Genomic DNA, 16,678 nt, shown 5'->3' with positions numbered 1-16,678 from the left:
TCAGGTGTCCTTTTTAACAAGGTGGCACCCAGTGCAGGCAGAGCTTGGGAAGTGGGTCCCAGTAGCCCGCTCATCTTGATGCCTGTGATGGACTCAGATGCCAGTACGGGATTCTGGCCTAGTCACCATGAGCAGTGCTGGGGTTGTGGAGAGCGTGATGGAGAAAGTCGCTGCAGGGCCGCAGTGGTCCTGGGATAACGAAAGAAACAACTGGTGCCTGGGCAGGACATGGGTGATGCTGAGTCTAGGGAGGCTTAATTGTTTTTTTGTTATAAATATTTTTTCCCCAAGACCATCTGAAATGCTTCTCTGTATCTAAGTTGGGAGTTAATCTGTACCTTGCGGTGTGGTTTTGAGGGGGATGCCTGGCTGTGATGGAAAGCACGGAGGGAACTTGTACAGGGAGGGGACGAGGGGAGCAGGATCCGCATGGAGCGGATCAGGGCAGCCGTGGAGGAGAACTGTAGGGTGGGTAACAGAGGGGCCAGAGCGTGCAGGAAGGGATGGAGGGAGAGATCAGGTCTGAGCACCCCGCAGGTGCATGGAGGGATTGAAAAGGCACCCCGCGGGCAACGGAGAGGAGTGGTGCGTTGAGAGGGGAGCAGGGAGGGATCTGAGCTCGCATGGAGGGAGCGGGAGGGGATCGGCACGCACGTATGGGAATGGCCAAACAGAGCAGGATGGGGTGGAATGGAGGTTGGAGGGGGGTGGAGGGCTCTGCAAGAGGGGAACAGAGGAATAAACTGCGTGAAGTGGTGAGTGGTATGAGAGAGTGCGCAGAGGGTGATGGAGGAGTGCACAGAGGGGATCTGAGTGTGTGTGGAGGGTAACGGGGGGACGTGAGTACACACACAAACAACAAAGGGGATCTGATGGCACGTGGGGGAACGAAGGGGACCTGTCGGCGTGTGGAGTGGAAAGGAGGCACTCCTGGGGCACGTGGAGAGGAGCAGCATGTGCACCCTGGGTGAAGCGGCAGGGTCTGAGCCGTCCCTGGGGTGTGGATGAGAACAGTGTGAGATGGAGGAGAGCTGAGGGACTGCGGGGTGGGGGCACCTGAGCACTTGGCAGGGCAGTGGTTGGGGTCTGGTTGTGCGCAGCGGTCTCTGAAGGGACAGGGAGCCTGAACGGAGGTTTCTGAGGGCCTGGCGCAGGGTCCAAGGGCTGGGGGGGGACTGGAGTGCGGGGGGAGGCCCTAGAGCCCCAGGGGGAGGAACCCTGGGGGGGCCAACCTGCAAGCTGTCCCTGAGGAGCCCCTGCACGGGCCCTGGGGGAGCGGGGCAGTCCCCAGCACCCCGCCCTCGCAGGCGATGCTCGGAGCCATGCCGGGAAAATCCCAGGGAGCTGTGGGAGCCTCCGGCTGCCCCTGGCAACAGTGTTGTGCTGCCGCCATCTCGGCTGCCCTGTGTCCCGACTCCTCCACGCCAGCCCCTTGGCGAGGAGGAGGCACCGGGTGAGATGGCCTTCGACCTGGAGGATTATTTGCGCACGGCTGTCCGGGACAAGCTGCAGCTGCAGTGAGTGAGATCCCCCCCGTCCTCCCCACGGGATGGGCAGCTGCCTGCCCGGCTCCCATGGTGGGTGCTGCTGGCTGGCGGCGAGCAAGGGCTCGGCAACAGGGCCAGCAAGTCCCGCGTCCCCGGTGGTCTGTCAGTTCGTGTTCCCATCGCTGGGTCCCAGGGTGCCACTGCCGGGGTGGGTGTCGCTGGCTGGGTGCTGGGTCTCTGGGCAGGGGGCTGTGGTGCGTCCCCAGCTGGGGCACCCAGGGAGGAGAGGGCACCCTGGTAAGTATCCGGGCTCCATCTCCGCCTCCACCCCATCCAGAGATGCCAGGACACTTGGGTGCCCATGTGCTGCCTGACACGCTCCCGGGTGGCTTTCACATGGGTCCCCCCCGCCGGCAGCAGAGCTCCTGTTGCCACCCTTGGAAATGGGCACCTGCAGAGCCCGTTGCCTCGCTGTGTGGTGGGGGAGGCAGGGGGGTTCCCTGGTTTCTAATCAGAAAGCTGAGGTGCTGTGACTCCCCTCCCAAGCCGGGGGGAGGCTGAAGCGGGAGGGAGGGCAGGAGTGCGGGTGAGTGACAGGAGAGCGGGCCAGGCTCTCTGCACTGAGCCGCAGCAGGCAGCAGTGGTCCTTGGGGGGGGTCCCAGCGATGCCACGGTGGTGGGTGACCCTGCCTGGGCTCTTCCCACGCGGCCATGATTTGTGACCCGTGGCAGGACGGTGCCGGTGTGGGATGCTGCTGCGCTGCTGCCCTCCACACGCTTGCTGCTGAAGAGGCGGGAGGTGGCGGAGGTGGAGCGGGCGCTGCAGAGCCAGCGGGAGGTAAGGGCGGCCCCCAGCCCCTCCATGTGCCCCCTCCCTGGGGGCTGCAGCCCAGGCTGTGGTGTGCCATGGGACACAAGCAGGCGGCGGGCACGTCCCCAGCCGTCCATGAGCTGGCACCCACATCCCCCTGCCCCGGGCACTCTGGCATGGGGCGATGCTCTCAGTGCCTGGCGGTCCCGCAGGAGTTTCGGCAGAGGATGGAGAGCCTGGAGCAGCGCTGGCAGCAGCTAGGCCAGCGGAAGGACCAGCTCCGGGACGCCACCCTCAAATTTGATGCCTTCCTCAAGGTTCCAGGGTGGGGTCTGGGGTTGGGCAGGCCATCAGGGCCCCGCTGACCCCGTCCCCACACCACAGGCTTCGGCGGTGAGGCAGGAGCGGGCGTTGTGGCGGGCAGATGAGGAGCGGGCGCGAGTGGCGGGGCAGGGTGCTGAGGCTGCCCGCCTGCACCAGGAGCTCACGGGGCTGCTACAACGCAGGGAGTGCCTGGCCCGGCGCCTGCGGAGCCTCCGCGGCTTCGGTGACTACCTGCGGGGCGTGCTGGCCAGGATGGGGCAGGTGAGCGCGGGGGTGCCCATCCTGCGGTGCCACCCTGCGTGTCCCCAAAGACCCTTGCAGGGGGCCAACCCTGTCCAGGGCAGCAGCCTCTCAGTGCCCTCCTGCTGCCCAGTTCCAGGATGTCCCGGCCATGCTGGCCCATTTTGGGGCGCTGGTGGGGGCACGGACAGCCCTGGCGCAACAGGCAGAAGCCAGGCAGGAGCAGCTGGCCGAGGGCTGGGCACGGCTCCGGCAGTACCAGGAGGAGGCCAGCAGTGAGCTCCTGCGTGCCAACGACGAGCTGGCCAAGCTCCGTGCACACCTGGAGGCCACCCGCCATGACGTGCTCCAGGGGGTAAGGGGAGACATGGGGTGCCCAAGACCACCCCCAGGGAGAGGGGCAGCAGTATGGACCCCAAGGATGCTGCAGAGGGGAGATGCCCAATGCGGTGGTGGGGGTCCCCACGTGCCCAGAAAGCATCAGCAGCAACTGTGCGTGGGGGATACACAGCCAGGACTCCCGGGTCGCCCTGTCCTGGCCAGGGGGGTGCAGGGGACACAGGGCAGTGGCTGGGGCGGGCCCAGGGCTCGCTGTCGCTCTGTCCCCAGGAGTCCCGCTGGGCCCACGTCCAGAGCACGGCTGCCCAGAAGACCCTGCTGCTGGGGCAGATCAAGCTGGCAGTGCTGAATCTCTTCCAGCTCGCCACTGCACGGCTCAAGGTCCCCGCGGACGTGGCACTGGAGGACACAGAGGCCCAGCTGGACACGGTCAGCACAGGCCCCTCCCCTGGGCGGCAGGGCTGGGGGGCACACGGGGACATTCATGCCCCTGGATGGCCGTGGCATCAAGGTGCCCGTCTCCGCAGGTACTGCTCTGCTTGCAGGACCTGGCTGCCATCTGTGCTGAGCTGCGCCCCAGGCAGCCGGGGCCGTCCCCACAGCGCCTGCCCATTGCTACCAGCACGAGCCCACTGCGCCACAGGGCTGCCAGGCTGCCTCCGAGCCAGGAATGACCCCCGGGGACAATCGCCCGCCCCTGGGGCTGGGGAGAGGCTGCCATGGGCCCCATGGAGCCACAGGACCCCCGGCACCCCCCAGGGACGGAGGTGACTCCCTGACAGCCAGGGAACCCCCACTACGAGAGGCAACGTGGATGGCACCTCATCGGGGCAGGGGCCATGGCACCCCAGGGCAGAGCCTGACCCCCTGGGGTACCCTCCTGCAAGGGGCACCCCAGGCAGCAGGACCCAGCTGCTGCAGAGGAAGGGGGGGGCTGCTGCCCATGTTCAGATTGTTGGTATCTCCGAAGGTGTCTCCTGTCAAAATATAACCAAGCTGTGCACCCGCACCACCTGCTTGTTTTAGGACTGCACCTGGGGGTGGCCCAAGGTGGGGAGGAATTACCCCAGGGACAATGCTCATAGCAAGGACAAAGAGGAGTCAGGATGCAAAACCAGCCAAGTATTTAATGTCTCCTTCCCCGGCACCCAGCCCAGGCGCAGGGGGAAGCTGTGGGGCACGGCCCCCTCCCCTACACCCTCTTGCGCAGCTTGCCTTTCTTGGCGGCCCCCACCCGGCGCCCGAAGGCCATCTGCCGCAGCTCCTGCACCCGCTGCCGGTTCCTGGCCTTCAGGCGCTTCAGCCCCCCGCTCTGCAGGAAGCGCTGCTTGGCCACCTTCTTGCGCTGCTTCAGAATCTGCTGCTTGTTCTTCAGCTCTGAGCGCACCCTGCCCCGGGCTGGGGGCTGCCCGGGCCCTGCGGGGGGGACACAGCCAAGCTCAGCTTGGAGGCCAAAGCAAGGTGGCAGGGACACGATGCAGGGCTCCGTTGCTTGCTCCAGGTACTCACCGTGCCCGCGCCTGTGCTTCCCTCTGAACTGCTCCCTGCCTCGTTCGTTTTCCTCATCCTCATCCCGCTCGTCAACCTTGTATTTCTGCTTCCACTTTTCATAGCTGGGATGGGGTGGGTTAAGGGAATGTGCGGTGACTGACCCCCCCATCACTCAACCCCCTGCAATGTCTGACCAGCCTCTGTCCCTATGCCACTGCCCTGGCGCGGGATCGATCCCCGGGAGCAGGGCACGATGCTGTGTGGCTGCCGGCGGGTCCAGCCCCGCTCCCCCTTGCCCCCGTGTCACCGTCACCATCCCACCCCAGCCCTCGCCATGGCACAGGCAGGCAGCAGTGCCCGCAGGCAGGATACAGGTTGTTCTTGTAGGAGCTGCTGATGTAGCGCCCACTCTCTGTCCGCACCTTCTTCTTGTCCTCCTGGCCTGTCTGCCCCACAAACCGCTTCTTCTTGCGGTCCCTGTGAAAGAGGGGAGGGCGGTGGGACCGGGTGGTGGGACCCCCAGCCCTGATTTCCCCCCCCCACCCCATGGCCAGACCCCACTCACCACTTCAGCAGCTGCTTGCTCTTGTTGAGGTTGTGGTTTTCATCACCCATGAGATCCAGGACGGCTCCGGCTGCCTGCTGCTCAAAGGGGCTGCCCTCGCCGCCCACGCTCAGCCTACAAATGGCGGGCAATGAGAGCAGCCCCCGGTGCAGGCTGGGGCAAGCTGGTGGCAGGAGCCCTCTTGGACTCACCCCCTCTCGCTCTCAAAGTCCTTGGGCCGGTACGGGATGTAGAAGTCCTCTTCCCGCTGCGCCGGCTGCTGCGGCTTTTTCCTGGCACCATCTTCTCCCCCTCGGCCCCGTTTTCGCTTCTGGCCCACCACAGTGGAAAAGACGTCCTGGAAGGGAACGGTGGACAGGATGGAGGAGGCTGCCTTGCAGCAGCTCCCGCATCCACAGCAAATCCCCCATCCCTGCCCACTTACCTGGAGGTCTTCCTCCTCTCCTTCTCCCTCCTCAGGCCTGGGGGGTGCCGGGCACAGCCCCTGCCCTTTGAGGGCTGCTGCCCGCTTCTCCTGCTGCCCGCGCTGGTATTTCTCGATGAGGGCATGGTCGTGGCGCCGCTTTGACCGCATCACGGTGCTGGCCAGCGTCCGGGACGTGGCGTTGATCTCGAAGATGGTCTGCTCCCGGGGCGGGAGCATGAGCCCCGGTGAGCTGCATGGCCAGCGGTGTGGACCTCCCCTCCCACCCCAACTCAGGCGCCTCGTGCCCCAGGATGGGTCTCAACTCACCGCCTTGGACTTGTAGGTTTTAATGCTGTCCACGAACTTCAGCCTCTCCAGCTCAGTGTCTTCGAAGCGAGCGCCTGGGGAACGCAGGCACGGAGAGGGGCACAGATTAGCTCCTTGGTGAGGGAACAGGGTCCCCTCCCTTGGTGTCCCCGAGGCACTCACTGAAGAGCGGGTGGATGCCCAGCTGGGACACATCCAGGTCCTTCGCCCTCTTGATGGACTCGGGCGAGGGGCCGGGCCGGGACCGCAGGTACTGCTTGTGGGCGTTGTCAGCAACACGGCGCAGGCTCCGCAGCTCCAGCGAGCCCTCGTGGTCCGTCAGCAGCAGGCACTCCTCGTCGTCCACCAGGCTCTGGGGGACGCGGCCCAGGACCCCGCCAGCATCTGCAGCCCAGGGAACACCATGTCATCTCGCTGGTACCCACATGTCACCTTGCTGGCACCCACCCTGGGATTGTTGCAGCATGCACAGCAGCAATCCAGGATTTAACAGAGCAGAGCTAACAGCCACAGGGAGCGTGGTAGTGTTAAATCAGCATCCCTGACACATGGGGTGTGTCAGAGCCCCCAGCACCCCATTTTTCCCAGCTGTACCCCAGTAACGAGAGCGTATCGCCCCTCTGCACAAATGCCAACCACAAGACCACAATCTCCAGCACCAGCCAAGGATAAAACCACAGTGGCCATGTGGCCAGTGTCCCAGCTTGGACATGCAGCCACCCCGACGCCTGCAATGAGGTCTGCCTTACCAGCGGGCATCTCCTGGGCACCGGCGAGGATGAGTGGGTGCCCCAGGAAGAGGTGGAGGTCAAAGACGTAGGGCATCTCATCGGGAGCCACCAGTGAGTAGGCAGTGCCGCTCCGGCCGGCTCGGGCCACGCGACCTGGCAAGGGGGAGGAGAGTGGGAAACCAGACCCAGTGCCAGCCCAGCAGGGCACAGGGATGGGAAAAACAGGGGACAAGGGACAGCCCATTCACACACTCCCTGTCACCCTGAGGGACCTCCAGGTTGCAAGGACCCCTGCGTGGGGCACTGGCACCCACCAACACGATGCAGGAACAGCTTGGCTTTGGCAGGGAAGCTGTAGTTGATGACGTTATCCAGCATGGGGATGTCAAGCCCACGGGCGGCCACATCGGTGACCAGCAGCACCGGGCACTTGCCCTGGGCGAACCTGGCGATGTTGATCTTGCGGGCGGTCTGGTCCAGCGAGCTGTAGATGTGTGTGCAGCGGATGCCCTGGGCTGTCAGCAGCTGGGGAAGGGGGAAGAGAGATCAGATCCCACCTGGGCATGTACCCTCAGCCAAGGGACAGGCCTGCCCAGCTCCCAGGGCCCTGAGACCCCAGGGTGCTGACCCGGACACCCAAATCCCACTGTGCTCCCCGCTCTCTGCAAGGGGTAGGTGGATGAAGCACCTTTGCAATCACGTATACTGGGATTTCTCCTTCAACCCAGCAAAACAGAGGCAGAGACTCCAGCAAGGACATGCCCACAGATGCAGACCCCATGTGGGTCTGGAAAGGGGTCCTAAGCACCCCCAGCAGTCTACCCTTTAACAGGGGTACATGGTGGGCACCCCCAAATGCCGCTTGCCTCCTTGAGATACTCCGTGTGGTGCTTGGTGGCCACGAAGACAACCGTCTGGTCCTGGGGCTTCACCACGCTCCGGAGCAGGTGGAGCAGCACAGCCGGTTTGTCGTCCCCACGCACATGGAAAAAAGCCAGCTGCAAAGGGAGGGCAGAGCTCAGCCCCCCTGCATCCCCATGCCAGACATCGCCACCCCTGTGGTCACCTCCTCGCAAGCCTGGAGCCACCACACGGTGGCTTGCAGGGGGTGGGGGGCACGAAGCCCATCTCAAGCCCCCCTGGCCCCTCTCACCTTGAGCTGCTCACTGAGCTTGGACTCCACGTCCAGACGGATCAGCATTGGCTCGGTGAGACCTGTGGGATGTGGTGACACACAGAACACGGGTCACACATGGGACACACTACTGGGATCAGCCCTACCCTTCGGCCTGGGGACACCCGCTTGGCCCAGCATTAACCCAGCTCGGTTTCGCCAGTCCTGGGCCCAGCGCAGCCACGGGACTGTGCCGTGTCCCTGTCCCCATGCTCCCCCCAGGTCCTGCCCCCCAGCCGCTGTCTGCCCCATGCTCCTCACCAGCCCGGGCAAACTCGACGAGCAGCTTGGGCAGCGTGGCGGAGAAGAGGACGGTCTGGTGGCAGTCTGGGAGCCGGGCAATGATCTCCTGGAGCTGCTCGGCAAAGCCCATCTCAAAGAGCCTGCAGGGGAGGGAACACGGGACATGGCAGCGCCTGTTCGGTCCCTCCATGCCCAGCCCTGCCAACCCCCAGGGCACCTCACTCGTGCCATCGCTCACCCCATGCGTGGGGACACTGCCAGCCCCCGGGACCCCCCTTGCACCTCGCTGACCTGTCAGCTTCGTCGAACACCACGTACTCCACAGTGTGCAGCTTCAGTTTCATCTCCACAGCCACGTGCACCAGGCGCCCGGGGGTGGCGATGATTCTGCAGGGACAGAGCTTGTGACAGGACCCAGGAGGGGGATGGGGATGGCGTCCCCACACCATCCCGGGTGAAGGTCCCAAATCCAACCCAAAGAAGATCTGACAGAGACCCCATGGGAAGCACGGGAAGGTGCTCCAAGGGAACATCAGGACGCGTCCATCAGGCACACTAGCCGTAAACACCAGCGATGTCCCCAGATGGCAGGTGGCTCTGCGGGGCCGTTCCCCACCAGGTCCCCTCCCCACGTCCCCACTCACATGTCGGGGTTCTCATGCAGGGCGGCAAACTGGTCCTCCATCCTGTGAGAGGGGGGGAGAGGCTGAGGCAGCGCCAGGCAGCATGGGGCAGCTCAGCCCCTCACCAGGTTTTGGGGAGGCTTTAGGGAAGTGGGGACAAGCTTACTTGTCTCCTCCCAGGATCAGAGCTGTCTTCAAGCCCGTGAACTTGCCCAGCTGTGGGGTGAGAAACACACACGTCAGGGGGGTGTTAAAACCAAATCCCTTGCCCCCATTGTCCCCACTTGTCCCCACTTGCCCCCGTTGTCCCCCATACCTCCTTGGTGAACTTCAGGGTCTGCAGGGCCAGCTCACGGGTGGGTGAGAGGATGAGGGCACGCGCCCCTGCTTGGCTGGGAGCCTTCAGCCGCTCGAACATGGGGATGAGGAAGCAGGCTGTCTTCCCGCTGCCCGTCCGTGCCATCGCCACCACGTCCCGGCCGCGCAGGATGGCGGGGATGCTCTGCGAGATACCGCATCACCGTCACCATCCCACCGCCACCACCCTGGGGTGGGGGTCCTGCTGCCCCCCGTGCTCACCTTCCTCTGGATGGGGGTGGGCACCTTGTAGCCCTTCTTCATGATGCCCTTGAAGACAGGGTAGCTGAGGCCTGTGGGGATGGGGACAGCATGAGGGGGCGTGGGCAGGAAGGGACAGTCCCCATCTGGGAACGGCTGCCCCCTGCCCCGCACACACCCATGGACTGGAAGCCCCCGGATTTCTTCTTCTTCTGGTTCTGGGCCCGCACCATGGCCCGTGTGTCCGGCTCGGGGTCGGCACCATCATCCTCCTCAGCGGCGGGGAAGGCAGGCAGCTGGGGCGCGGGGACCTGGGGACAGCGGGGGGACACGGCTGTGGCGATGGACGTCCCGGCGGTGCCAGGGCACTGCAGTTCTGCACTGCCGGCCTGGCGGGCAGGGACACCAGTACTGGGACACTGGCACTGGGGACACTGATACTGGGACACTGGTACTGGGGACAGCGGCACATGGGAATAATGGCACATGGGGCCTCGGGACACTGGTTTTGGGGACAGCAGCACACAGGGACTGGTGAGACCAGTACTGGGGACACGGGGACTGGGGACGCTGGTAGCAGGCACAGCAGCGCACGGGGACTGGGGACATGGGCACCGGGGACACTGGTACCGAGAACGCCAGCACCGGGCACAGGGGACAGCGGCACACAGGAACAGGGGACGCCAGTACCGCGCACAGGGGACACCAGTACTGGGCGCAGTGGGCACACCGGCACATGGGGACCGCGCACACGGGTACGGAGGACACCGGTACGGAGGACACCGGAACCGGGTGCACCGGGGTCGCCGCCCTCGAGACCCTCCCCTCCCCTCTCCTCCCCTGCCCCGTCCCCCCATCGCCCCGTCCCCCCGCCCCTACCGGCGCTCCCCGGGGCTGGCGGCGGGCCCGCGACGGCGCCATGTCGGTAGCGGCGGCGGAAGCACGTGGCGGCGGGCGGGGCCGGAAGGGGCGGGGCCGGCCCATCCCCGCCCCGGGCGGCGCGCGGCCATGCGGGCGGCGGGGCCGGCCCCGGGAGGCGGCTCCGCTCCCGCTGCCGGGCTGCCGCGGGGCGGCCGGGGCCGGGGCCGGGGCCGGGGTGGCCGCCGGGCGCGGGCCTCCTTCGTGGACGAGTCGCTCTTCGGCAGCCCCGCGGGGGCCCGCCCGGCGCCGCCCGGCTTCGCGCCTCCCTGGGCGGCGGAGACCGCGGCGGCTGCTCCCGGTGGCGGCGGCCCCCGGCCGAGGAGCAAGTGCAGGTGAGCGGCGGCACGGGGCGCTCCCGCCAGCCCTCCTCGCCCCCCCGCCGCAAGCCCCCGGCCCGCTGCCCCGGGTTTTCGGGGCTCGCTAAGCGTCGGTGGCCCCGGGGCTCGCTGCGGAGCCGGCCCCTGCGAGCAGCAGCTTGGGGAGGGCGGCCCGGCAGCGCCGCTCGGTCCCCCCGCTCCCGCCCGGGCCGGCGGGGCTGGGCAGGGCTCGGCTGGCCCCGGGCGGTCCTCGGGAGGGTCTGGGGCGAAGCTCAGCCTCCCGCCGCGGACCCGCGGGGGTTTGCCCCCCCGTGAGCTCCCCCGCCACGCAGCGGCCGGGTCTCTGTGCTGCCATTGCCCGCTGCAATAAACGCCTGGCTTCTCTCCTTGCCCCCCGAAGGTTACGAAGTCACACTCCGTCCTACTGCGACGAGTCCCTGTTTGGTGCTAAGCCCGAGGGTCCGGCCTGGGCAGCTCCTCGGATGAGGAAAGAAGATGTAGCCAAGCTCCATGCACTGCTCTGGAGCCCTCCGCCCGCTCCCCGAAACCAGCCCAGCCTTTCCCCCTGCTCCAGGGAGACGCCCTTGAGAGCCGTCCACCCGCAAGCCCCTGTGTCTCCGGCAACGGCAGGCTTTGAGGCGGCCCGTAATTGCAAGTCCTGCATCCGGAAGCGTCCTGAGAGCAATTTGGGCTCCGAAGGCCAGGGTGCTCCTGGCAGAGGACGTTCCCAGTCTCTCAGCCGGCTGAACACCTCCTCAGATGGGCTCCGCCTGGCTTCAGACAACACCAAGACAGAAAGGTGTAAAAACCAGAGCCCTGCAACAGCCCCTGCAACCCCCCGAGGCCCTCTGATGAGGGGTCGATCAAAAAGCATGTCCGGACCTTCTTTGGCCGTGAACTCCAAGGCAGTGGGTGGTTGCAAACCCAGGCCTCCCTGGAAGTGAAGCCACATGTCCCTCTGGATGTAAGTACAGCCCTAACCTACCCAAGGTGGGGTCTGACCCGGTGAGCGAGCCCGCGAGGACCCTGGGGACTCCTGTGGCTGCAAATGAGGACGGGGCTGCTCCGCATGGGAGGATGAGCTGGGAACTGAGGGTGACCACAGCACCAGAGCGGGACAGCCTTAGTGGTAACAGCAGCTTCTCTTGACTGTCCAGTGGTCGTCAGATGAGGAACGGTAACGAGTCAGGTTCCTTCTGTCCAGGAAGTCCAGCTGGGAAGTCAGAACAGCAGGAGACAGGACTGCCTACCACGTAGCTCCAGGGCCCATCCAGGAGAAGGACCAGGCACAGGTACACCTACAGCGTAGCTCTGGGGGGACAGGCAGGGCCTGAGCTCAGGTGGAGCTGCCAGACCGGGGAGCAGAGGGTGCCACCGGGGTGGAGGTCCCAGGCGAGGCTGGCTGGGGCAGTTAAGGCCTGAGGGCCCTGACAGGGATCTCTGCTGACCACTTCTGGGAAGAGAGGAGTCCTGCTTCATCCTGCCTGTCACGTGCAATCACAGGATTGCTTGGGCTCAACGGGACTGCAGGAGGTCTCTAGCCCAGCCTCCTGCTCGAGGCAGGTGAGCTACGGCCTCAAGCAAGGCTGTTCAGGGCTTTATCCAGTCGGGTGGTGGAAACCCTGAAGGACAGTGGCTGCACAGCTTCTCTGGCACTGCCTCCCACTGCTTGACTGTCTTTGAGGTGAAAAGTTTCCCTTTATGTCTAGTCAGAGCCTTTCTTGTTTCGGTTTCTCTCGTTCTGCCGTGCACCTGAGCACAAAGCTTGACTCAAACCTCACGGTCACCTCCTCTTCATAGGTACCACGAGGCTGCACTGAGTCACCCTGAAACCTTCCCTTCTCCAGGCTGCACGAGCCCCATTCCCTCAGGCTCTGCGCATGGAACGTGTGCTCCAGCCCTGATCATCTTGGTGGCTTTCTGCTGGCCTTGCTTCATTTCATCAATGTTTTAACCGTCTCCTTCAGCAAGGAAGGAGAAGGGAGAACGAGCAGAGAGGTGAGGAAAGGCATTGCCCTGCGTCCTGCTGGCAGTGGGATGCCCCCGAGCTGGATGGGGTTTTGTGACAGAGAAGGATCTGCCACAGGGATTTCAGCAGCTTCTGGTGATGAGAATGTGCTGGGTGGACACGTAATCCTGTGGTTTGTACTGCGGGTTGTGAGGTGCTCTCACAGCAACGCCATGCTCAGCACCAAATAAATGATTCGAGGCAAATCTGCTGGGGCCTTGTGTTTGGTCCACAGGATGCTGCTGTGCAATCCGGGCACAGCTGGTGTCTCCAAAGACTGTCTGAGCAAAGCAGCTCCTCCTCAATTTGTGAGGTAGGAAAGAGCAACTCAGTCTTTAGGAATACAGGTAGGGAGGAAGGTAAAGGACACAAGCCAGGTGACTTGGGGTTTGCAGCCGGTGTCACTGCTGCCCTGGGAAGGGAGGCTGCAGATGAGCTGCTGAGGTCAGGGAACGCAGGGGAGTCGCTGGGAGTCTGGTAACTCCCTCCCACACGAAGGGAAACGTTGTCTCAAATTCACCCAAGGACAAACCAAGCCAGGTTAAGGGCATCATTCTGCCCACAGAAATGATTTTATTGCCACCTTGAGCAGCAGCAGGATTGGGCCTTGACCCACTCCAGCACATGAAGGGCACTGAAGCTAGGAAGGCCAGCCAGAAGGGACACTCCTGGTCCAGTCCCATTGGCAAGAAAGGCAACAGAGCTCAGCCTAAAATGGTGAGACATGTTGTCATGCCGCTGCTCTGATGTCTTCTGTCTGTGACAGCCAGCCCTGGCAGGCTCAGGCCTTAGTGCAAGTGCTGTCTCAGTTATTGCTTGTAATCTGGGAGATCTGAGCCCTAGGGGAGCAAGCAGCCACGCTGGCAGGAAAATGGAGGACAGAGCATGGATTTTGTGCTTATTTCTTGGCCTTCTTGCCCTCTCCCTTTTTTCTTCATCTTTGATGTAAGGAGTGTCTGGAACAAGGAGCTTTTCTGGGTGCAGGTGGCAGCACAGGTCATCGCTGTCTCCATCACGTCCCATTCATTCTTCTCCTGCCGCGTTTGGTGCTCGTCCTCAGTCCGGGAACAGTAGGCAAGCGCAGTGTTTCTCCTTTGGGCCAAGCCTTTTCCTTGGTGCAGACAGCATGAAGTGCCTCTTGCTCAGCCTGGCAAGACAGCAGCCACCAGTTACTGCAGGCTTCAGGGCCTTCAGCAGGTTCTCCCTGCACATGCCTATGGAGGAATCCTTTTACCTATCCCAAATCCGGGTGGAATTGCCCCTGGCTGCTGAACTGAGCCTTCCCAAATGGACCAATAAAAGGAAATGTGTCTGAATGGGACTTTTGAACAGGTGCCAGGTCCAAATACCTTCATGCTCCTTTGAACCTTCCCCCCAGCTTGCCTACGTTGCAGACAGCCTCTGTCCTCTGATGGGGACTCTGACCGAGTAAGGCACGTGCAGATCAGAGCCTGCTTTGCCACCATGCTGCAGAACAGGCCATATCTGTGGTGTGGATGGGGCTGAGCCTGAGCCAAGAGTTTTGCTGAGGAGCAGGTTATATCAGTGGTGCTGTAACCCAGCTAATACGCTGTGAGCTGTGGAGCGTGGGAAGAGCCAGGCCGTGTCCGCCTGCAGAAGGCCAGGGACAGGTAGTTTTGGTGGCACTCGGCAGCAGTTTATTCCTTGCCCAACGCGCTAGTGAGCCACACAGAGGAGGAGGGCTAGGGGAGCCAGCAATTCTGGGGCTCGCTGCTCCAGCCACCCTGGCAGATAGGAAGCAAGAATAACCTGACGTTATTAGAAACCTGAGAAGGTGAGAATCCTTAATGATTAGCATCAAGTGTTCAGGCCCCTTCCATTGCGGCAGTCCAGCAGCTTTTCTCCACTTGGGTAAAAACTATAGGGACATGAAAGCAATTAGGGCCGCCTTAGAGGAGGCGTTGGGGGTGCTGACATGAATCAGCCTGTTCAGCTTAATTTGGATGTCGGCACAGTGACATGCAAGCCGTTAAGCCTGCAGGTCTCTCAAGTGGGCTGGGAGAGCAACTGAAGTGCAATTTGGACACTAGATGGAGACAAGAGGGTTAAGGATTGATGCGGAAGCGAGCACCCTGTTCCCTAGCAGCAGGTGGATGAGTCAGATCCAGTGAGGCGAGTCATCAGCAAACTGGGGCAACTGCCCCGAAATCTAAGAGAACTGCTGAACCCAAAAGTAGGACACAGTGCAATATTGGAGTGCTGGAGTACTTGAAAGATGAAGCCTCTTGAAGAGAGAAAACAAGTTGACAGTGGCTTTTGTGGCCAGTTTACCCCCACTGCTGTCTTCAGGCTCCAAGGAATCAATGGGGGAAACCAGAGCCCATCGCATCAGCCACACGCTTTCCTGTCCCACACTGGCCCAGGCTGTCACCGCAGGCTTCCAGGCCATCAGGAGGTTGGAACTGGCACTTCCTCGATATTTACACCACAAGGACAATGTTGGTTAAAATATAAATGGGTATGAATGGGTTGCTTGGATTTTGTACTGCAATTCTCACTTGCTTTTGACGTTTTACTACTGCCCCGTCCTCTTGTTCTACCAGAGCTGTGCAGTCCAGCATGAGAGCAAAAGATGCTCCATTACTGTTGTGGGCTGCCCTGCCTGTAGGAGGCTGGTGCTTCTGTGGAGCAAACACCAAGTCTGAATAAAATGAGATGGGGGCAATGTTCAGTTGTTTCCTAGCTCCACACACACCCTGTCCAGTGTTACCGATGCTCAGCTCAGGCGAGAGTTGGTGATACAGAGGCCTGAATCACAGCTGGGATGCCTGCCTGATGCTGCTCTTATTTCTCATTTGTCTATCTGCTCAGCACTGTGATAAATCACACTCTCTACCTTTGACTCAACCCTGACTCCTTGTCTTGTGTCTCTCGGCAAAGTACCAGCCAATCTGGGAACTGCTTAGCTTCCAAAATTAGCTGCGCCCAACCCTAGGTGCTACGAACAACTGTAGGAGATGGTTTTATGTGCAGGCAGTATTAAGTTTGCTCTGCTTAGCCCATACCAGCTCCCTTGTTTTTCAGCACACAGCTCACCCAGTCTGCGGTAGCCTCACCGCTCCACATTCTGGCTAGTGTGCAGCCTCTCCAAAGTGGCACAGCACTTTGCAGAGGTGGTTTCAGAGCTGAGTCAGTGGATGGAGAGAAAAGGCAGTCCTGTGAGTAAGCTACTTGTTTGGTGGTTGCAATTGTATTGCTACAGGGCTGCTTTCCACTGAAATCAGCAGAGCGTTGTGATGGAGCCGGTACACCCTGAAAAACAGCATATGCGTCCTGCCAGGAGCTGACAGGAGCCAGGTAATTACCCGAAGCAGGCAGCAGCCTGACCTGACGGCACTACGACATGTTTAATCTCCTCCTGCAGTACCTTTCTGAGAGTCAGCGCTGATTCTCAGTGCTCCAGTACAAGTGTATTGAGTTGTGTCCTTAGGTGCTGAGTGTCCTGCTGTAGCTCAGCACACTCGTTCGGGGAAGCCCGCAGCTCCTGTTTCTCCTGCTTGACCGTTTCCCGCTTAGGGTCTGCAGGATGCAGGTATTTTAAGTCTTTTGGCCAGCTCTTGCAAGCTGTTTTTGAGATCTCTCATCACGTTGTCCTCCTTGTAAATCCAGCACTGGAGGATGACACAAAGAATACCACTGAGAAGGGAGGGCATGGTGAGGCATCAGGTGGGCAAAAGAAACGCTCCTTTGCAAAGATGTTGGTAATTTGAGACTGGACACCCCTGCTCTGGTAGCAAGGGGAATGCTCCAGTTGGACAGAGGCCTTACCTACCCATTTGTAACACTGATGGGAGTCCCGCCGGTGGCAAAATCAGAGCCTCTGGGCAGAGCCTGGCAGCTGTATCAGGCTGGATTAGGCTCAGAGAGACTGTCCTGGGGACCTGGCTCAGTGGGTTGCCTTCAAGAGAAATGTTCAGCCTGGACCAGCGGAACGGATTTATTCATTACACACCGGGCCACTTGCTTCCAGCTCGAGAATCTTCGCCTCATCAGAGATGGAGATGGCTGGGCTGGGCTGCCCCTCCCTTCCTCAGGGCCTGTCTCTTCCCTGCAGCCACCGACGTCCCCGGACCGGGGCCTGGGAACAAAAAC

At 62.3% G+C, this 16,678-nt stretch overlaps 2 protein-coding genes across 2 annotated transcripts; one reads left to right on the top strand and one right to left on the bottom strand.

Annotated features, from left to right (window-relative positions):
- Positions 1-127: 127 nt before the first annotated feature.
- CFAP73 (cilia and flagella associated protein 73) lies at positions 128-3,875 on the top strand. The gene is made up of 8 exons (XM_075718944.1): positions 128-232; positions 1,429-1,517; positions 2,220-2,325; positions 2,511-2,615; positions 2,683-2,883; positions 2,996-3,217; positions 3,472-3,630; positions 3,729-3,875. The coding sequence occupies exons 1-8, from the start codon at positions 128-130 to the stop codon at positions 3,873-3,875; spliced, it is 1,134 nt and encodes a 377-aa protein (XP_075575059.1).
- Positions 3,876-4,393: 518 nt separating this feature from the next.
- DDX54 (DEAD-box helicase 54) lies at positions 4,394-10,303 on the bottom strand. Its single transcript, XM_075718769.1, has 20 exons — positions 10,199-10,303; positions 9,498-9,630; positions 9,341-9,411; positions 9,078-9,263; positions 8,928-8,977; positions 8,783-8,824; positions 8,430-8,525; positions 8,157-8,278; positions 7,875-7,936; positions 7,588-7,719; positions 7,036-7,246; positions 6,740-6,874; positions 6,153-6,374; positions 5,991-6,064; positions 5,682-5,879; positions 5,449-5,594; positions 5,258-5,371; positions 5,065-5,169; positions 4,711-4,814; positions 4,394-4,617 (listed from the first exon to the last, which is right to left on the bottom strand). The coding sequence occupies exons 1-20, from the start codon at positions 10,301-10,303 to the stop codon at positions 4,394-4,396; spliced, it is 2,532 nt and encodes an 843-aa protein (XP_075574884.1).
- Positions 10,304-16,678: the final 6,375 nt, after the last annotated feature.

The sequence above is a fragment of the Pelecanus crispus genome, chromosome 11 (genome assembly GCF_030463565.1).
Source record: "Pelecanus crispus isolate bPelCri1 chromosome 11, bPelCri1.pri, whole genome shotgun sequence".
Lineage (NCBI taxonomy): Eukaryota > Metazoa > Chordata > Aves > Pelecaniformes > Pelecanidae > Pelecanus > Pelecanus crispus.
Note: the sequence above shows the minus strand (reverse complement) of the source record. Positions and strands in the feature narration are given on the sequence as shown.

Coding starts and splice junctions, on each gene's coding strand:
- CFAP73 (XM_075718944.1), top strand. CDS start 128: ATGAGCAGTGCTGGGGTTGTGGAGAGCGTGATGGAGAAAGTCGCTGCA. Junction 1,518..2,219: donor CGGGACAAGCTGCAGCTGCA/GTGAGTGAGATC, acceptor GACCCGTGGCAG/GACGGTGCCGGTGTGGGATG. Junction 2,884..2,995: donor TGCTGGCCAGGATGGGGCAG/GTGAGCGCGGGG, acceptor CCTGCTGCCCAG/TTCCAGGATGTCCCGGCCAT.
- DDX54 (XM_075718769.1), bottom strand. CDS start 10,303: ATGGGCCGGCCCCGCCCCTTCCGGCCCCGCCCGCCGCCACGTGCTTCC. Junction 8,526..8,782: donor CTGCATGAGAACCCCGACAT/GTGAGTGGGGAC, acceptor CTGTCCCTGCAG/AATCATCGCCACCCCCGGGC. Junction 8,279..8,429: donor GTGTTCGACGAAGCTGACAG/GTCAGCGAGGTG, acceptor CCTCCCCTGCAG/GCTCTTTGAGATGGGCTTTG.